This window comes from Anastrepha obliqua, chromosome 5 (genome assembly GCF_027943255.1).
Source record: "Anastrepha obliqua isolate idAnaObli1 chromosome 5, idAnaObli1_1.0, whole genome shotgun sequence".
NCBI lineage: Eukaryota > Metazoa > Arthropoda > Insecta > Diptera > Tephritidae > Anastrepha > Anastrepha obliqua.
Genome location: NC_072896.1, coordinates 47,377,128 through 47,394,030, shown reverse-complemented (window position 1 = coordinate 47,394,030; position 16,903 = coordinate 47,377,128). Strand labels below are relative to the sequence as shown.

General features: G+C 34.2%; 5 protein-coding genes across 9 annotated transcripts; 3 read left to right on the top strand and 2 right to left on the bottom strand.

Annotated features, from left to right (window-relative positions):
* Positions 1-1,305: 1,305 nt before the first annotated feature.
* Positions 1,306-3,929, top strand: LOC129247492 (uncharacterized). 5 transcript variants are annotated; one of them, XM_054886636.1, is made up of 7 exons: positions 1,347-1,364; positions 1,428-1,523; positions 2,112-2,401; positions 2,482-2,649; positions 2,735-2,839; positions 2,894-3,001; positions 3,064-3,929. In XM_054886636.1, exons 2-7 carry the CDS (start codon positions 1,507-1,509, stop codon positions 3,330-3,332), a joined length of 957 nt encoding a protein of 318 aa, XP_054742611.1. In that variant the 5' UTR covers positions 1,347-1,364; positions 1,428-1,506; the 3' UTR covers positions 3,333-3,929. The 5 variants fall into 5 exon arrangements, with proteins under 5 accessions (XP_054742612.1, XP_054742611.1, XP_054742613.1 ...); XM_054886637.1 differs by lacking the exon at positions 1,428-1,523 and having other exon boundaries at positions 1,306-1,364; XM_054886638.1 differs by lacking the exon at positions 1,347-1,364 and having other exon boundaries at positions 1,385-1,523; positions 2,485-2,649.
* Positions 3,930-4,697: 768 nt separating this feature from the next.
* LOC129248586 (centromere/kinetochore protein zw10-like) lies at positions 4,698-8,045 on the bottom strand. Its single transcript, XM_054888199.1, has 5 exons — positions 7,284-8,045; positions 6,165-6,788; positions 5,775-6,102; positions 5,063-5,325; positions 4,698-5,007 (listed from the first exon to the last, which is right to left on the bottom strand). The coding sequence occupies exons 1-5, from the start codon at positions 7,959-7,961 to the stop codon at positions 4,795-4,797; spliced, it is 2,106 nt and encodes a 701-aa protein (XP_054744174.1). The 5' UTR covers positions 7,962-8,045; the 3' UTR covers positions 4,698-4,794.
* A 2,300-nt stretch (positions 8,046-10,345) lies between these two features.
* Positions 10,346-11,178, top strand: LOC129248731 (ankyrin repeat domain-containing protein 49-like). The gene is made up of 2 exons (XM_054888348.1): positions 10,346-10,613; positions 10,691-11,178. Exons 1-2 carry the CDS (start codon positions 10,478-10,480, stop codon positions 11,176-11,178), a joined length of 624 nt encoding a protein of 207 aa, XP_054744323.1. The 5' UTR covers positions 10,346-10,477.
* Positions 11,179-14,212: 3,034 nt separating this feature from the next.
* On the top strand, positions 14,213-15,186 carry LOC129248608 (ankyrin repeat domain-containing protein 49). Its single transcript, XM_054888229.1, has 2 exons — positions 14,213-14,478; positions 14,556-15,186. The coding sequence occupies exons 1-2, from the start codon at positions 14,343-14,345 to the stop codon at positions 15,065-15,067; spliced, it is 648 nt and encodes a 215-aa protein (XP_054744204.1). The 5' UTR covers positions 14,213-14,342; the 3' UTR covers positions 15,068-15,186.
* An 8-nt stretch (positions 15,187-15,194) lies between these two features.
* LOC129248609 (dynactin subunit 5) lies at positions 15,195-16,121 on the bottom strand. The gene is made up of 3 exons (XM_054888230.1): positions 15,971-16,121; positions 15,615-15,914; positions 15,195-15,499 (listed from the first exon to the last, which is right to left on the bottom strand). The coding sequence occupies exons 1-3, from the start codon at positions 16,016-16,018 to the stop codon at positions 15,281-15,283; spliced, it is 567 nt and encodes a 188-aa protein (XP_054744205.1). The 5' UTR covers positions 16,019-16,121; the 3' UTR covers positions 15,195-15,280.
* Positions 16,122-16,903: the final 782 nt, after the last annotated feature.

Sequence of the window (16,903 nt, the reverse complement as noted above, 5' to 3'; positions counted from 1 at the left end):
TACATACTTCCTTGTGGCGTCATCCACAAAAAAAACTCATTTAGAGTTATTGTTATAATTCAGTCTTTCACAGTTTAATACACGACACCTCATCTTATAGTTCTTGTGTAACCTTCAGTATTTGCTCAATTGCTGACTGCTGACGGTTTTTTAAGAGTGGCTTTTTGGGGCAGCGAGACAATTTTGACGTGATAACGTCTTATAATTCGATTTAACAGGCTGCACGCACGAAAAAATGTGTCGTTACCTTGCTCATTAGCGTTACCTTGCTCATTAGCGTTACCTTGCTCATTGCCGTTACCTTGCTCATTTGTCGTTACCTTGCTCATTGCCGTTGCCTTGAATGAACTGCAAGCGAAAGCGCGGAACGAACGACAAAGCGAACGGCAACTTTCGACATCTTGCTCTCTCCTACTTAAGTGAGCGTATATATGTATGTATATGCGCATATGTACATATATAAATTCAGGTATTTGTATTTGCATATGCTTTCTTATTGATTATTATTAATTTGATTTACTTGAAGAACTTAAAATAAAACCAAGTTTGTTAATAATACCTGTTGTTTTAATGTTATTATTATTTTTTGACGTGACAACGTCTTATAATTCTATGTAGCCGGCTGCACGCACCAAAAAATGCGTCGTTATCTTGCTCATGCGTCGTTACCTTGCTTGAACAGCAATGTTATGATATGTTGTGTTATGTTATGTTATGTTAAAGTATATTATGTTATGTTAATGTTAACTCATTCTCTATATCCATACAAAATATCTATCAAACAAATAAAATTAAATTTTCTTTTGAAAAATGCAACCATTCAATCAGTATTTTCTTATGACGTTATCACGTTAAACTATCGTCAGTAAACCGACTTTACAGACAACCTCTTTTTTTATTTATTTGGTATTTCATGTCGACCCACTATCTAGCGAACTACATATTCACACAAACTATTGAGAATAAATATTTCTTTTAGTATTTGTTTTCCAAACGTCGAAAGAATGCCAATGTTGAGTGCGAATTGAAATGAAATTTTACCTTTTCAAATCAATTATAAAGTACATCTATGCATCTATGTATAACCCCTTGTTTATACTCACAACTAAGTCCGGGGAGAGAATTTACAATTGGTTTGTATAAATATATAACTCTAGTGTTAAATATTAGTCATTTCTATAACCTAAAGAATGTGTTACAGAAATGAAATTAGACACCGAGTTAAGTAACCCGGGTTATATACGGCCATTTTTGATTAGTGCTTACATCACTGTCCTTTCTCGATGTTTGTTTTGATTGTTCCCATTCTTACTCGCTGGTCTGAAACGTTCTGAGCTGAGGCTGTACATGTTGTTAAATAAGAAGTAAGTAATGAAATAAACAGTAAAAGTTTGTATATTCCTAATTTAACATTTTGTGTTTATTAGACGCTGAGTATAAATCTAATGAACGCTTGCTTAAAGGTGCAATCGTTGAAGTGTTTAATTTGTTTCCTTCATATGTGGAATGGTTATTTTGTCATGGTAATTAATTACTAAAACTTTTGTTTACTGCAAATAATCTGCAAGTTCATTATATATGTATTTAATCATTTAAATGTAATCCATTGATTTTACTAGCTTTATTAACTTTCGTTAGATAAAATAAAACGCTAATCATTTGTAGTTCAATAGCAGAAAAAGGGTTTTCGTAATAAATCTTGTCCAGCTATAAAAAACAAAACAACGGAACCAAAGCTCCATAGCGTTTTTTACGGTTGTCGTAGTTCTATTAATTTATTTAGAGGAATCGGCTTGTTTGGTTTTTTTTTTTACTATGATTTGAATTGAAATGATTTAGCAAGATATAAAAAGGACATCATGTTGAATTTAAAGTACATTCGCAGGTTACTATTTGTCATGATTGAAAATTTATTCATTCGCCAGATAGTTTTGTTATGGTTACGATGAGCGAAAAAAACTCTAGCTGTGGGTTGGTATTCTAGACTTTTTCCGGTTTTCCCAAAAGAACTTGTCTTTTGCTATTCCGAATCGGTATTAAACCTTTCCGTCAAGTTGTTTCTGTTTTATGGATATTAGGTGGAATTAATGCGTGAATATTTTCCATTTCAGTTCAAATATGCAATCTGAAGCAAAACTTCGCTCGCGTGCTCCAAATTTCTCTAATACTGAAAATTTAATTTTGTACGATTGCATAAACAAATATAAGCACATAATAGAAAATAAAAAAATAGACCGGGCCAGCCTTGCGCAAAAACATAACGCATGGAGAGAAGTGGCGAAAGAATTTAATTCGATCACTGCTGGTTACAACCGGACCGCAGAAAGTTTGCAACAAAATTACAAAAACATGAAGAAAAAAACAAAAAAGTGGTCAACAATTTCCAGAATGGATCTAACAGGTATGTTCCATATATATATGTATGTATATAAATTTGAGCAAATGCTTATTTTCTAATCTAAATAATTAAAATTTTCGTAGAAGATAAGACCGAAGAGGTAGAGGACTGTGGTACGTCCGCTAACGGTTGGGAGAAAATCTCCAGCGCTACAGCGGTACCGACAAATCCTTGGCAAGAGAGTTTCATGGAAATGGCAGAGGAAAGTGACACACAGGGAAGGGAATCGAGAAATGCTAACATGCATGACAGTTAGTACTATTCTCTTTCGCCATATGCTATTTATTACTCTATGTACATACATATAGTATATTACAACATTGATGTATGTAATAGGTGCACCTTCAATTACTGGCTGCTATACCATGTACGATGCCGACAGCAGTCGTAACACACCCTCTGAGGACGTAAAACCTGCTGAGATAATTCTAGGTGGAGCGGGTAACTTCAACTCCAATTGTTATTTTTGAATTTTATTTTTATTATTTATTTCAGATGAATTACCAACAGTCGAGGCAGGCGCGAAGGGTGAAAGTGAGCAGAGTGACTACTTCAGACATGATAGCGATAATTTAATAAAAAGCCACGATCCTTTATTGATACGTGAGTATGTAATTATTTGTTAATATTCGTTAATTACAATAATGTTTTTGATGCATTGCTAGGCAAAAGGAAAGTGCAATCATCGGGCAGGGAAGCGGTTGCATATAAGATTAAGCTCTTGGCCGCTGAAGAATTGGCAATGGCGTCCGCTCAAAAGCAAGTGATCCAAATTCAGTTGTTAAACGAGCAAGAAACACTGGAGCACAACCGTTTATTAAGAAAAATGGAACTTGAAGATGCACAAAGAAAGTATCAGCACAACGAAACTGTTCGCAAATTACAGTTAAAAAAATGTCTAAATATATACAACAATTTCACACTAGAGGAATAAGACAATTTTGCCCCAACACTCCCATGGCAGCCGGTTCTACGTTACCGGAATGACTCGGGTTTTTCCGACCAAGGGCTGCCGCCCCAGTAAACTAGCCCTGTTAGTGTACCGTATCCCAATTTTGCCAATGGAAAATAATATGAAGCTAAGCTCCCTTGAGAAAAAATATGTAAAAAATTACAAATAAGAAAGCTTACTTTGCGGACAAATTAATGTATCATTGGGATTAGATTTAAAAAGCATGTAGCTCGGTAGACCTTTTCATTCCTGCTGCTTGTAACCCTACTAAAATTATTCGGCGAAAATCAAAATAATGAGTTTTAAAGATACAAAATGCTTTTAATTTGAAAGAACAATAACTACATGTACGAGTATTTTACATAAAAAAGTAAATACACGATTAAATAAAATACCATGCGTTCCATTAGTTAGAGACCTGTTACGCAAACCTTTCTCATCATATACGTCAAATACGTCTTGATGTTAGTTAATTTTAGTTTTTTATAAAATCTAAGCAAACTACCACAGTATATTGACTAAAAAAGATAAAATGGTTCCAAAAATATTTATTTTTTATATACGAAATATAAGTGCAAATATCTACTAAGAAATAAAGTAAAAATATTCAATAAAAATTAAAGTTTTTCTAAATTTGTAAGTATATTTAGCAGTTTTTCTGAATTTGTCATAAAATTCTGGTGCCATTAGGCGCCCGTATACAGCTTTTGTGCATATACACTCGTCTACAAATGTACACACTTTGAAAAATAAAATTATGTAGTGAAAAACTGCAAGAAATCGGTATAAAAAATTCTTCTTCCCGCGCCAACTTAAAGGGCTGGCACTAAAAATAATTTAAATACAAATTTATAGCTTAACAAAAAGAAGCTAAATTTTTAGTATGCTCGCATATACTGTGTTAAACATCTGATGTGTCGATTAGGTTTTTGCTCCAGTTCCGGCCGTAGCTAAGTTTTAGTTCGCTACGATTATTTAAAAAACAAATGTAGTAACTAGTCGTGGCACCTCCAATTCATAAGTAAATATGAGTACCTTAAATAAAAAAGCTTTATCAAGCAATATATCACCTGATATTAGGCATCACATTCGTATTGCGATGTAATTTATTACAGGAAACGTAATTAAAAAATGTTTTTTTTTTGTTTTTACATGAAAGGTAGAAGAGCCGAAATTAAATACAGTGACGGACTTAAGTCTACATAGAGCAGCATATTTTCTTATTTCCCTGAACGTAAACAATAATTGAAAAAACTGTTAATGAATTTTTTTTTTTTTTTTGAATTCATATTTATTCATAAATTTATAAAATTTAAATTTAAATTTTATGCAATTCAGTATATTCAATTTATTACAAAATACTTCGTAGGAAATTCCGTATAAAGACTGTATATTAGAAAAAGAATGTAAAAAACGATCCTTGCGTTGTGTACAAAATAGAAAATTAATTTATGGAAGTTAGTGCCTTAGCGCGCCGATCGGTGTTTTGGAAAAGTGCACGTATAAGATGCTTGACTTCCTCGACTTTGTAATTGGCTGTAAATATGGCAGCACCCTCACACCATTGCTCGGTGATTTCTTGCAACGATGAGCTGAGTATAGTTTTTAATTGTACAAGTTTCATCCAAGACTTAATATTCGTCATGTCTCGTTTGGACTGAGGGGGAGTAAAATATGTAAGTTGGTTTAATTGTGTGTAATTTTCGAGTTACCTTGAACAACTTTGGCACTTTCTCCAATATGACACCGATCAATTCACTTAGCTCATTTGCCACTGTTGCAGAAATATCCTCCGTTGTGAGTACGCACCGTATAATTTCATTACAAAAATCATGCAAAATATCACAAAGTATTTTATTGTACATAGCGTCGGGTAGAACATTCTGCCAAACATTTTTTAATAACTCCAATTGACCCAAGCATTGGCGCAATAATTTCAATGGTGCCGTGCCAACTGTGTATGCATCGGAGATATCTACAAATGAATATAAATAGTATACATATATATGCGTATGCATGGAAAATATAATATATATATATAATTGGCGCGTACACCCTTTTTGGGTATTTGGCCGAGCTCCTCCTCCTATTTGTGGTGTGCGTTGTTGATGTTGTTCCACAAATGGAGGGACCTACAGTTTCAAGCCGACTCCGAACGGCAGATATTTTTATGAGGAGCTTTTTCATATCAGAAATACACTCGGAGGTTTGCCATTGCCTGCCGAGGCGCGACCGTTATTAGAAAAATGTTTTTATTAATTTTGCTTTCACCGAGATTCGAACCAACGTTCTCTCTGTGAATTCCGAATGGTAATCACGCACCAACCCATTCGGCTACGGCGACCGCCCGGAAAATATAATATTAATACAAATTTAGAAGATATCTTTTAATCGGATTTGAAATATGTATATTCACAGAATTACCAAACTCCTTTAGTATGCCCATTATAATCTTTTGCTGATGGTTGATTTGTGTATTCAAATATTTGCTACCGGTTATGTGCAATGTCTTAACCAGGGCTGGATATGTGGGTATGCCCTTTTCCGAATTCGTGGTCACCCAATGTGCTAGAAATTGGCAGTTGTTATAAAATAAGGCTGATTGTTGCGGTATGCTCTCCAATAGCTTTCCGTGTATCTTCGGTACCATGCCCACATATGAATGAAGTATGACACTGATTACGTTCAGTAGGCTTTCGTCATCTGTGTCGTGCGATTGGCGTAGTATGCGTTCCATCAGCTTAATTAGTTCCTGTTAAATAAAAAACAAGCTAAACAAATATTTAAAACTGAAACTAGCAATGATCTAATTACCAGTGTGCTCTTCGAAACCATACAACAAGGAAATAGAAATGGATTTTTGGCTATATCCTCAGCGGTATTCTTCTCAGCAATTAATGCCATGTCTTGCAAATCTTTATGAATGATATCCATTGCGCTATCCAAAAGCTTATTGTTGAATTGTTCACGGAAATGTGTTTCAAACTTTTCGGTGAAATCGCTTAAGGCTCCATCAGTTTCGGCATTAATAAGAAAGGCATCGGCTAGAAAGTGTTCAAATTGGATAACGTCCTCTACTAGCGTTGATTCCTCGAATTCACTGATTGTTTTTGGTATCGCATGCATTAGGCATTCTTCTACAAGCAGACTTAACAAACGTTGCTTGATATGATCCCCTATAATGGAGAATACTTGTTGATCATTGGATATTGAAACGTTTATATTGGCCAGGCAATGTAAAACAAACTTAATATTTTCGAAAACTTTCTTATAGGAGGGACGTAAACTTTTGCCCATTTCCTTCAACGGATATGAAAGGGTTAGTTGTACATGATCGTGGTTGTCCTCAATGTACTCCAGGGTAGCGGGTTTTAAGATAAGCGGCTCAAAACAGTTCTCTAGTAAAAAATCGCACATTCCAATGGGATTGTAACGCGCCTGAAAGAATAGTTTTAAAAGTTGGATATAAAAAAACCAAACTGGGGACCACAACTCCAAAAATCGTTTTGTCGTAAAGTAATTAGCCCCTTCAAAATGAGAATGAGGTATATAAATCTGCTTTTGAATAATATTGGCTAAATATATATACAAAAAATATCTTTTCTCGCAGATATATGAAATATCACATTAATACATAGATTGTACTTTGATAACATTTGTGATACAAAAGATACAATACGTTTTTTAAAAGGTTATTATTTTTCGATATCAAGTTTTTTTCGGAATCGTAGTTTGTTTTAATATACGTGTATACATATTTAGTATTATATATTTTGCTATAAAATTTTTGGCTGAAGTGATAGTCCTCGGCTTAAAATTAATCCAAGTTCTTCTTGTATTATAGAACCGGTCTTCGTTGGCACATCTATCTATCAGACTTATTCTAAAGGTTGTAGGTTGCAAATGATTTATGTTTTTAATACTTCCACTTACTTGAAACAACGCCATCACAGTATCTTGTAACTGATTAACATCCTTCGATACTTGTATCGTGACATATTTCGAATGTGATACTTGCTTCTCTGTGAATTGCACAAGCAGCTCGAATCGTTGTTCTAAGTTCTGTCGTAATATATTTGCTTGTATATGATATTTTACCATTATTGTGTCATAGCAATCGCATTTTTGAAAGTTACAGTCCACATCACTCTCACCATATATTAAACTTTTTAGTTTGCTCAAATGATCGAGCACTACTAAATACTCCTTGTTTGAATTTGCATCTTCGACACATTGAAAAAGGTCGTCCACCTTGAGTATGCGGTGAGATACACGGAAATCTAGATACATTTCATGGAATTCGTTGATGCACGCAACCAGTTCGGAGTTGGAATGATGTAGTTCAGCATTCGTTTCGCTGCAAATTGCCTGCAACAAATTCTCCGCCTCACACGCCAAAAGTTCCCCCTCATCGAGGTACATATCGGCGGATGTTTGATTTGGCATAAATTCAACATAATTGTCTTCGATGTGTTTGCGTATACGTTCCTGAAAACGCTTTATTTTCGACAGAATTTTTGTAATAGTGCTTTTCGTGACTTTAGAATCCTCGCAGGTAACGTCTTCCGTTATCTTTGCGACATTATTGTTGAATTGCACCTCAGTACTCATTTTTAATTTTATGTTTGCCGCGAAAATAACTAAAAGTTGTTAAAATCTGAATACAACAGCAAATACGCAATTGGAGCTATAAACGTTTGAAATGTTCGCAATAGTGTGACCAGATAATACAAAATTTGTGAAATTGACTAAAGGTAGAAATATTTGATGCTGCTGGTAATAATACGTTCACATTTAAGTAGATGATCTACTTTTTCGAGCTTAACTCCCATTCCGTAATTAAAAAGCGAGATTTACCATACAAAATTTCTCTCCCAAAATTTGAGATTATAAAATAATCCTAGATAATAACGATACTTTTTGACATACAGCCCTATGTTTTCTGTGTTATCAATAATTATTATTACGCATGTAAGGAGAAGCATCAAAATAAAAAATAATGAAATGGATGCCGGCAAAGAAAACAGGTCTGTAGACATAATTCTAATAAAATGTTTGTTAAATATTATTAATTATTGAATGCGTTTGTTAATTATTGAAAATGTTTTTTAAATATTATTAATTATTAATGCGTATTACTGCCATAATTTTTTGCAGCCTCAGTTTATTATAAGCAACCAATTGCGCAATTAAATTATCTATTCCTTCTCCTTGTATTTTTTTCATATCGTTAATAATAATTAAAGAAACCAAAAACACCGAAATATTCCACCAAAATAATTTATATGAAGAAAAACCTTACCAAAGTATTGACAGCTGATTGTCAATTTTGTAGGTAATCTGTGAATGGGTAGATTAATTTAGTGGATTTATAAGTGATTAATGCATATGTAATCGTATTATAAAGAAGAAATTAAATAGGAGTAAGCTATTTGTACAAATTTCCATATTTTTTGTAATACGTATTTGAGAAACAGCAAAAAATTACCATTTGGAAATGTGATTTTTGCATATATTAATTTATATTTGTTTATATATTATTAATAATTATTTTTCATGGAACTGAATTATTTCAACTTATTTGATTCTATTTTTACTTTATAACTCGCATTTTAGTTATGCAAAAACAAATTTAAGAATTAAAAGCAAAAAATGGTATAACCCGGAAACCTCCAAAAGGTGATATTCGAATTTCCTAAAACTCTGAAATCGCTTCACAAAACTTATTCTAATAATACGTTCACGTATCAGTAGCTTTTTCGTGGTTAACTCCCAGTCATAATTAAAAGACAAGGAACCAAAGAATTAAAGAAACCAAAAACAACGAAATATTCCATCAAAATAATTTCTATGAAGAAACACCTCTCAAAGCAGTATTGACAGCTGATTGTCAATTTTGCAGGTAATCTGCCATATGTGAACAGGTAGATTAATTTTGTGAATTTATTGGTAATTAATGCATATGTGAACGTATTATAACCTCATTTGGACTAGTAACCCCACCAATGAACTCGAATAAAAACACACCATGTCATGTCAAAAATATCTTACTTTAATTATTTTTATGTACTTTTACAATCATATCCTGTTCTTGAACAAAGGCATGGGCATTATTTCCCAACAAATCACTTTTCGAATAATCGTGGTTTTACCCAGGTTTTAAACCATTTGAACTTGCAGAAGTATGTATGTGTGGACGATTTATCCTATATTCTTAATTTCTCACTCACTCCTGCTTATTCTTCCTTTTCTCATTGTTTGTTTATTTTCTGTCCTGGCGTCATGGCCTTTGGGCGCAATCTAGCATTCTATCATACATGCACTTATACATTTGCACAACACGGTTTGTTTATTTTCTGTACTGTCGGCACTCAATTACTAAATTCGTCAAAAATAAACTAGCGGCTTTCGGGAAGTGTCACGTTCTGTATTAGCTACATTGGATGTTTAATTGCGTTAACAATTCTTGACAATATTCACAGTCGACTTTATTTAGCTACCAAATAAAAAGAACGTAGTAGTGTTTATTCTTAAATAGAAGCAATTCGCTTAGCGAACTTCATCGGACGAAAGTCCGTTGTAAAAATTTAAACATACTGCAGTATATGAGATAATAAAAGCGACGAATTTCATTTGACGGCACCACGCTGTTTGATAAAGTTTGTTCAGCTAATTGATTCTTATACTTCTTCTCTTCTGCATTGTCGCCACAACTGCTTAAGCGACTTTTACCGAGTTTAACAAAGTGCGCCAGTCATTTCTTTCTCGTGCTAACCGAACAAAATAATTATGTTACATTGTTGGAGGAAATAAAACCCGAATTCGCGGTTTTCGATTTAAAAGGGATTAACACGATTTAGTGGATTAACACCGAAATTAAAAAAAAAATTAATTGAAAAAGATGATTGACCAAATTAAAGAAGAAACCGGTTTATAATTAGAAACACCAATCTTTTTTGAACATCCCTAATTGAAAGTACGTGAACAGAACTAACCTCTCTTGAAATAATGTCTTCTTCAGTTCGTGTAGGAGAATCAAAAAAATAAAATCTAGCATCAACAGCTGTGAATATTTTGAAAATTATTTATTTTGCAATTCTGTAACGCTCTCGAAATAATAGTAAAATATGGGAGACTACGATTCTGACGATGAAAAATCACAAATTGAAAAGCTGCGTTATGCTAAAGTGCCGCGGGGAATGTTTGTTAGTGGCTGGGATGACGACGCCGACGAACTGATTGAAGAAGACAAGAATCCACAAGGTAAATCCTGCCTTTGGGAGGTGAAAAATATTTAAAACGCTTCCAAACTATATTATTTATATCTTCGTACAAATTAGCCAGTCTTGAGCGGATGATTCTTTGGGCTGTAAATGAAAATAAAATAAACGAGGTACGCGACATACTAAAATTGGATCCCGAAGCAGTATCTGCAGTGGATGATGACGGCTATACGCCATTACATCGTGCATGCTACAACAATTTCGTAGACATAGCAAAGTTACTGTTACAGTACAAAGCCGATCCAAATGCACGTACCAAACTGGGTTGGACGCCATTACATTCTGCTTGTAAATGGAGTAATGCAGAATGCGCTGGATTGCTTCTGCAACATGGCGCAGATGTTAACGCCAGATCTGAAGGCGACCAAACGCCACTTCACGTGGCCGCAACTGTTTCGAATTGTCGCAATACGGCAACAGTACTTTTAATGGACGAAAATATTCAGCCTAGCGCGTTGAATAATTCTAAAGGTTGTAGGTTGCAAATGATTTATGTTTTTAATACTTCCACTTACTTGAAACAACGCCATCACAGTATCTTGTAACTGATTAACATCCTTCGATACTTGTATCGTGACATATTTCGAATGTGATACTTGCTTCTCTGTGAATTGCACAAGCAGCTCGAATCGTTGTTCTAAGTTCTGTCGTAATATATTTGCTTGTATATGATATTTTACCATTATTGTGTCATAGCAATCGCATTTTTGAAAGTTACAGTCCACATCACTCTCACCATATATTAAACTTTTTAGTTTGCTCAAATGATCGAGCACTACTAAATACTCCTTGTTTGAATTTGCATCTTCGACACATTGAAAAAGGTCGTCCACCTTGAGTATGCGGTGAGATACACGGAAATCTAGATACATTTCATGGAATTCGTTGATGCACGCAACCAGTTCGGAGTTGGAATGATGTAGTTCAGCATTCGTTTCGCTGCAAATTGCCTGCAACAAATTCTCCGCCTCACACGCCAAAAGTTCCCCCTCATCGAGGTACATATCGGCGGATGTTTGATTTGGCATAAATTCAACATAATTGTCTTCGATGTGTTTGCGTATACGTTCCTGAAAACGCTTTATTTTCGACAGAATTTTTGTAATAGTGCTTTTCGTGACTTTAGAATCCTCGCAGGTAACGTCTTCCGTTATCTTTGCGACATTATTGTTGAATTGCACCTCAGTACTCATTTTTAATTTTATGTTTGCCGCGAAAATAACTAAAAGTTGTTAAAATCTGAATACAACAGCAAATACGCAATTGGAGCTATAAACGTTTGAAATGTTCGCAATAGTGTGACCAGATAATACAAAATTTGTGAAATTGACTAAAGGTAGAAATATTTGATGCTGCTGGTAATAATACGTTCACATTTAAGTAGATGATCTACTTTTTCGAGCTTAACTCCCATTCCGTAATTAAAAAGCGAGATTTACCATACAAAATTTCTCTCCCAAAATTTGAGATTATAAAATAATCCTAGATAATAACGATACTTTTTGACATACAGCCCTATGTTTTCTGTGTTATCAATAATTATTATTACGCATGTAAGGAGAAGCATCAAAATAAAAAATAATGAAATGGATGCCGGCAAAGAAAACAGGTCTGTAGACATAATTCTAATAAAATGTTTGTTAAATATTATTAATTATTGAATGCGTTTGTTAATTATTGAAAATGTTTTTTAAATATTATTAATTATTAATGCGTATTACTGCCATAATTTTTTGCAGCCTCAGTTTATTATAAGCAACCAATTGCGCAATTAAATTATCTATTCCTTCTCCTTGTATTTTTTTCATATCGTTAATAATAATTAAAGAAACCAAAAACACCGAAATATTCCACCAAAATAATTTATATGAAGAAAAACCTTACCAAAGTATTGACAGCTGATTGTCAATTTTGTAGGTAATCTGTGAATGGGTAGATTAATTTAGTGGATTTATAAGTGATTAATGCATATGTAATCGTATTATAAAGAAGAAATTAAATAGGAGTAAGCTATTTGTACAAATTTCCATATTTTTTGTAATACGTATTTGAGAAACAGCAAAAAATTACCATTTGGAAATGTGATTTTTGCATATATTAATTTATATTTGTTTATATATTATTAATAATTATTTTTCATGGAACTGAATTATTTCAACTTATTTGATTCTATTTTTACTTTATAACTCGCATTTTAGTTATGCAAAAACAAATTTAAGAATTAAAAGCAAAAAATGGTATAACCCGGAAACCTCCAAAAGGTGATATTCGAATTTCCTAAAACTCTGAAATCGCTTCACAAAACTTATTCTAATAATACGTTCACGTATCAGTAGCTTTTTCGTGGTTAACTCCCAGTCATAATTAAAAGACAAGGAACCAAAGAATTAAAGAAACCAAAAACAACGAAATATTCCATCAAAATAATTTCTATGAAGAAACACCTCTCAAAGCAGTATTGACAGCTGATTGTCAATTTTGCAGGTAATCTGCCATATGTGAACAGGTAGATTAATTTTGTGAATTTATTGGTAATTAATGCATATGTGAACGTATTATAACCTCATTTGGACTAGTAACCCCACCAATGAACTCGAATAAAAACACACCATGTCATGTCAAAAATATCTTACTTTAATTATTTTTATGTACTTTTACAATCATATCCTGTTCTTGAACAAAGGCATGGGCATTATTTCCCAACAAATCACTTTTCGAATAATCGTGGTTTTACCCAGGTTTTAAACCATTTGAACTTGCAGAAGTATGTATGTGTGGACGATTTATCCTATATTCTTAATTTCTCACTCACTCCTGCTTATTCTTCCTTTTCTCATTGTTTGTTTATTTTCTGTCCTGGCGTCATGGCCTTTGGGCGCAATCTAGCATTCTATCATACATGCACTTATACATTTGCACAACACGGTTTGTTTATTTTCTGTACTGTCGGCACTCAATTACTAAATTCGTCAAAAATAAACTAGCGGCTTTCGGGAAGTGTCACGTTCTGTATTAGCTACATTGGATGTTTAATTGCGTTAACAATTCTTGACAATATTCACAGTCGACTTTATTTAGCTACCAAATAAAAAGAACGTAGTAGTGTTTATTCTTAAATAGAAGCAATTCGCTTAGCGAACTTCATCGGACGAAAGTCCGTTGTAAAAATTTAAACATACTGCAGTATATGAGATAATAAAAGCGACGAATTTCATTTGACGGCACCACGCTGTTTGATAAAGTTTGTTCAGCTAATTGATTCTTATACTTCTTCTCTTCTGCATTGTCGCCACAACTGCTTAAGCGACTTTTACCGAGTTTAACAAAGTGCGCCAGTCATTTCTTTCTCGTGCTAACCGAACAAAATAATTATGTTACATTGTTGGAGGAAATAAAACCCGAATTCGCGGTTTTCGATTTAAAAGGGATTAACACGATTTAGTGGATTAACACCGAAATTAAAAAAAAAATTAATTGAAAAAGATGATTGACCAAATTAAAGAAGAAACCGGTTTATAATTAGAAACACCAATCTTTTTTGAACATCCCTAATTGAAAGTACGTGAACAGAACTAACCTCTCTTGAAATAATGTCTTCTTCAGTTCGTGTAGGAGAATCAAAAAAATAAAATCTAGCATCAACAGCTGTGAATATTTTGAAAATTATTTATTTTGCAATTCTGTAACGCTCTCGAAATAATAGTAAAATATGGGAGACTACGATTCTGACGATGAAAAATCACAAATTGAAAAGCTGCGTTATGCTAAAGTGCCGCGGGGAATGTTTGTTAGTGGCTGGGATGACGACGCCGACGAACTGATTGAAGAAGACAAGAATCCACAAGGTAAATCCTGCCTTTGGGAGGTGAAAAATATTTAAAACGCTTCCAAACTATATTATTTATATCTTCGTACAAATTAGCCAGTCTTGAGCGGATGATTCTTTGGGCTGTAAATGAAAATAAAATAAACGAGGTACGCGACATACTAAAATTGGATCCCGAAGCAGTATCTGCAGTGGATGATGACGGCTATACGCCATTACATCGTGCATGCTACAACAATTTCGTAGACATAGCAAAGTTACTGTTACAGTACAAAGCCGATCCAAATGCACGTACCAAACTGGGTTGGACGCCATTACATTCTGCTTGTAAATGGAGTAATGCAGAATGCGCTGGATTGCTTCTGCAACATGGCGCAGATGTTAACGCCAGATCTGAAGGCGACCAAACGCCACTTCACGTGGCCGCAACTGTTTCGAATTGTCGCAATACGGCAACAGTACTTTTAATGGACGAAAATATTCAGCCTAGCGCGTTGAATAATTCGGGAGAAACGGCTGAACAGATTGCGCGACGAACTGGTATGACGTTTCCTGTATTTGAAATGGGTCACGAAGCATACGAGGTTGAAACTGGTATAATTGACTAAGAGGTGTTGATTCTTGATGTGTTCGGCACGCTGTTGGAAGCAATTAAGGTTTAAAGTATATTTTTTGTTATTTATAATTTGAAAATAAAAATTTTATTATTATTTTGAATTTAAAATAACGAGAGAATTCGGTTTGAAAATCGTATTTACGTACATACATACAAATATTTAGCTTAATAAAATACTTTATATTATATGTCAATAGTTCGAATTTTAGCCAGCTTGGGGGTTGCGCAAAAAATGCTCATAGTATGATTTCGTATAGTCAATCATCTGATCTTGCATTGCTGCCGGAACAAAATTTGGATTACCCTGGCCACCTTCAATTGTACCTTTGGCAGTGTAGCGCATATAGCTGGCTACTGTTGTTTCAGGGGGCAGCACTGCATTATCCTCTATTATACAGCAGTCTTTGAGTGCACAACGGCGGCCCTATTTAAAAAACCAAGAAAATATGAATACAGGAAATTAGTTGGACGGAACTATAAAGAACAGCTAAACTCATATCATTGAGTTTGCAAGACTTTTATTTCTCTTTCGTACTCACAATAATAGCATTTTTTCCAATATACACGAATGATCCAATCGAACTCGCCGAGACTACTGCGCCTTCACCAATATAGACATGATCTCCAATATGCATGGGGAAAAAGGCTATACCTTTGCTAAATTGTTTGTATGGTGGACGGATGACAGCGTCTTTGCTTATGACACAATAGCGGCCTGTACGAACATTTGCCAAATCACCACGAATTATAGCACCAGTTTGTACCACCACTTTGCCATTTAACACAATGTTTTGTGAGCCGCAGAGAACAGTTTGTCTGCTCACTTTGTTTCCTGATGCCTTAAAGTAGAAAACTATAATAAAATCACCTCCACCAGAAAAAACAGTACACATACGGTTTCTACGTATTCATCTTTGCTGTAATATGTGTCCTCAATTTCCATGCTGGATTTTTTAAACGTTTACGGTAATGGAATGTACAATTCTCATTTGTAAAATTTATTTCCGATTTTGTCACTGTTGATGACGAACTCATCAGCTGTTTTTTGTGGTCCTAACAAGGTGTTCAGAGGATAGAAGGTGGTTTTTCGCGATTTTAACAACTGATGACATCAGTGCAGCAATAAATAAACTTTTGCTTACAAGGTAGTTCTTTGCAAGGCGCATTCAATAAAGGTGGTGTCACTAGACCAACAACAATGTTTTGTACGCTTAATTGCCACAATAAAGTATTGGCAAAGTAGAAAAGAAAGAATGAATTCGCTTTATTTCATTGTGTTCTGACAGCGACATGGACACGGCGAAAGAAAAAACACAAATCAGCTGATTTACCGATACCTTTAATAGATTCGTCTTGGTTGTTTGTGAATATTCAAGAAATCGCTTTGAGAATATTGTATTTTAAAATTTCAGATTTTTTTGTTTAAAAATGAAGTGCTGCGTGTTAAATTGAAAAGGTACAAATAATCCCTTCAAACACAGCTTTTTTACTTATTTTTTGCCCATGGCGCCGTGGCAACAGAGTGTTGTGTGTGTATAATTTCTTCTGTTTAGTAGTTTCCACTGACATGCTCTTCTTCTTGTTTGTCAATTCGCCGTACTCACGTCAAGGCAAAGGGTAAGACACAATCTTGTATTCTAACATTCTAGTGATTCATTGCTTAATGTAAATAAGAGATTGGATATCTATGTGATTGACTCGCATTGTTTGGAGCCGTTTTCTCAATATTCGCTTAATATTATCTTTAATTGGTGATAACTCAACCGAATGATGGCTTGAAATAGAGGTGCAAAATCTGATACAATCGATGGATTTAATTCTCCAACAC

Bases quoted from the DNA above. Each gene is read 5' to 3' on its own strand.
- LOC129247492 (XM_054886637.1), top strand. The intron at 2,650-2,734 runs GTTAGTACTATT...TGTATGTAATAG, and splicing joins AAATGCTAACATGCATGACA to GTGCACCTTCAATTACTGGC. The intron at 3,002-3,063 runs GTGAGTATGTAA...ATGCATTGCTAG, and splicing joins CCACGATCCTTTATTGATAC to GCAAAAGGAAAGTGCAATCA.
- LOC129248586 (XM_054888199.1), bottom strand. From the start codon at position 7,961: ATGAGTACTGAGGTGCAATTCAACAATAATGTCGCAAAGATAACGGAA. The intron at 6,789-7,283 runs GTAAGTGGAAGT...CTATTCTTTCAG, and splicing joins CTGTGATGGCGTTGTTTCAA to GCGCGTTACAATCCCATTGG. The intron at 5,008-5,062 runs GTAACTCGAAAA...ACTCCCCCTCAG, and splicing joins AAGTGCCAAAGTTGTTCAAG to TCCAAACGAGACATGACGAA.
- LOC129248731 (XM_054888348.1), top strand. From the start codon at position 10,478: ATGGGAGACTACGATTCTGACGATGAAAAATCACAAATTGAAAAGCTG. The intron at 10,614-10,690 runs GTAAATCCTGCC...CGTACAAATTAG, and splicing joins AGAAGACAAGAATCCACAAG to CCAGTCTTGAGCGGATGATT.
- LOC129248608 (XM_054888229.1), top strand. From the start codon at position 14,343: ATGGGAGACTACGATTCTGACGATGAAAAATCACAAATTGAAAAGCTG. The intron at 14,479-14,555 runs GTAAATCCTGCC...CGTACAAATTAG, and splicing joins AGAAGACAAGAATCCACAAG to CCAGTCTTGAGCGGATGATT.
- LOC129248609 (XM_054888230.1), bottom strand. From the start codon at position 16,018: ATGGAAATTGAGGACACATATTACAGCAAAGATGAATACGTAGAAACC. The intron at 15,915-15,970 runs GTATGTGTACTG...TTCTACTTTAAG, and splicing joins AAGATGAATACGTAGAAACC to GCATCAGGAAACAAAGTGAG. The intron at 15,500-15,614 runs GTGAGTACGAAA...TTTTTTAAATAG, and splicing joins TTGGAAAAAATGCTATTATT to GGCCGCCGTTGTGCACTCAA.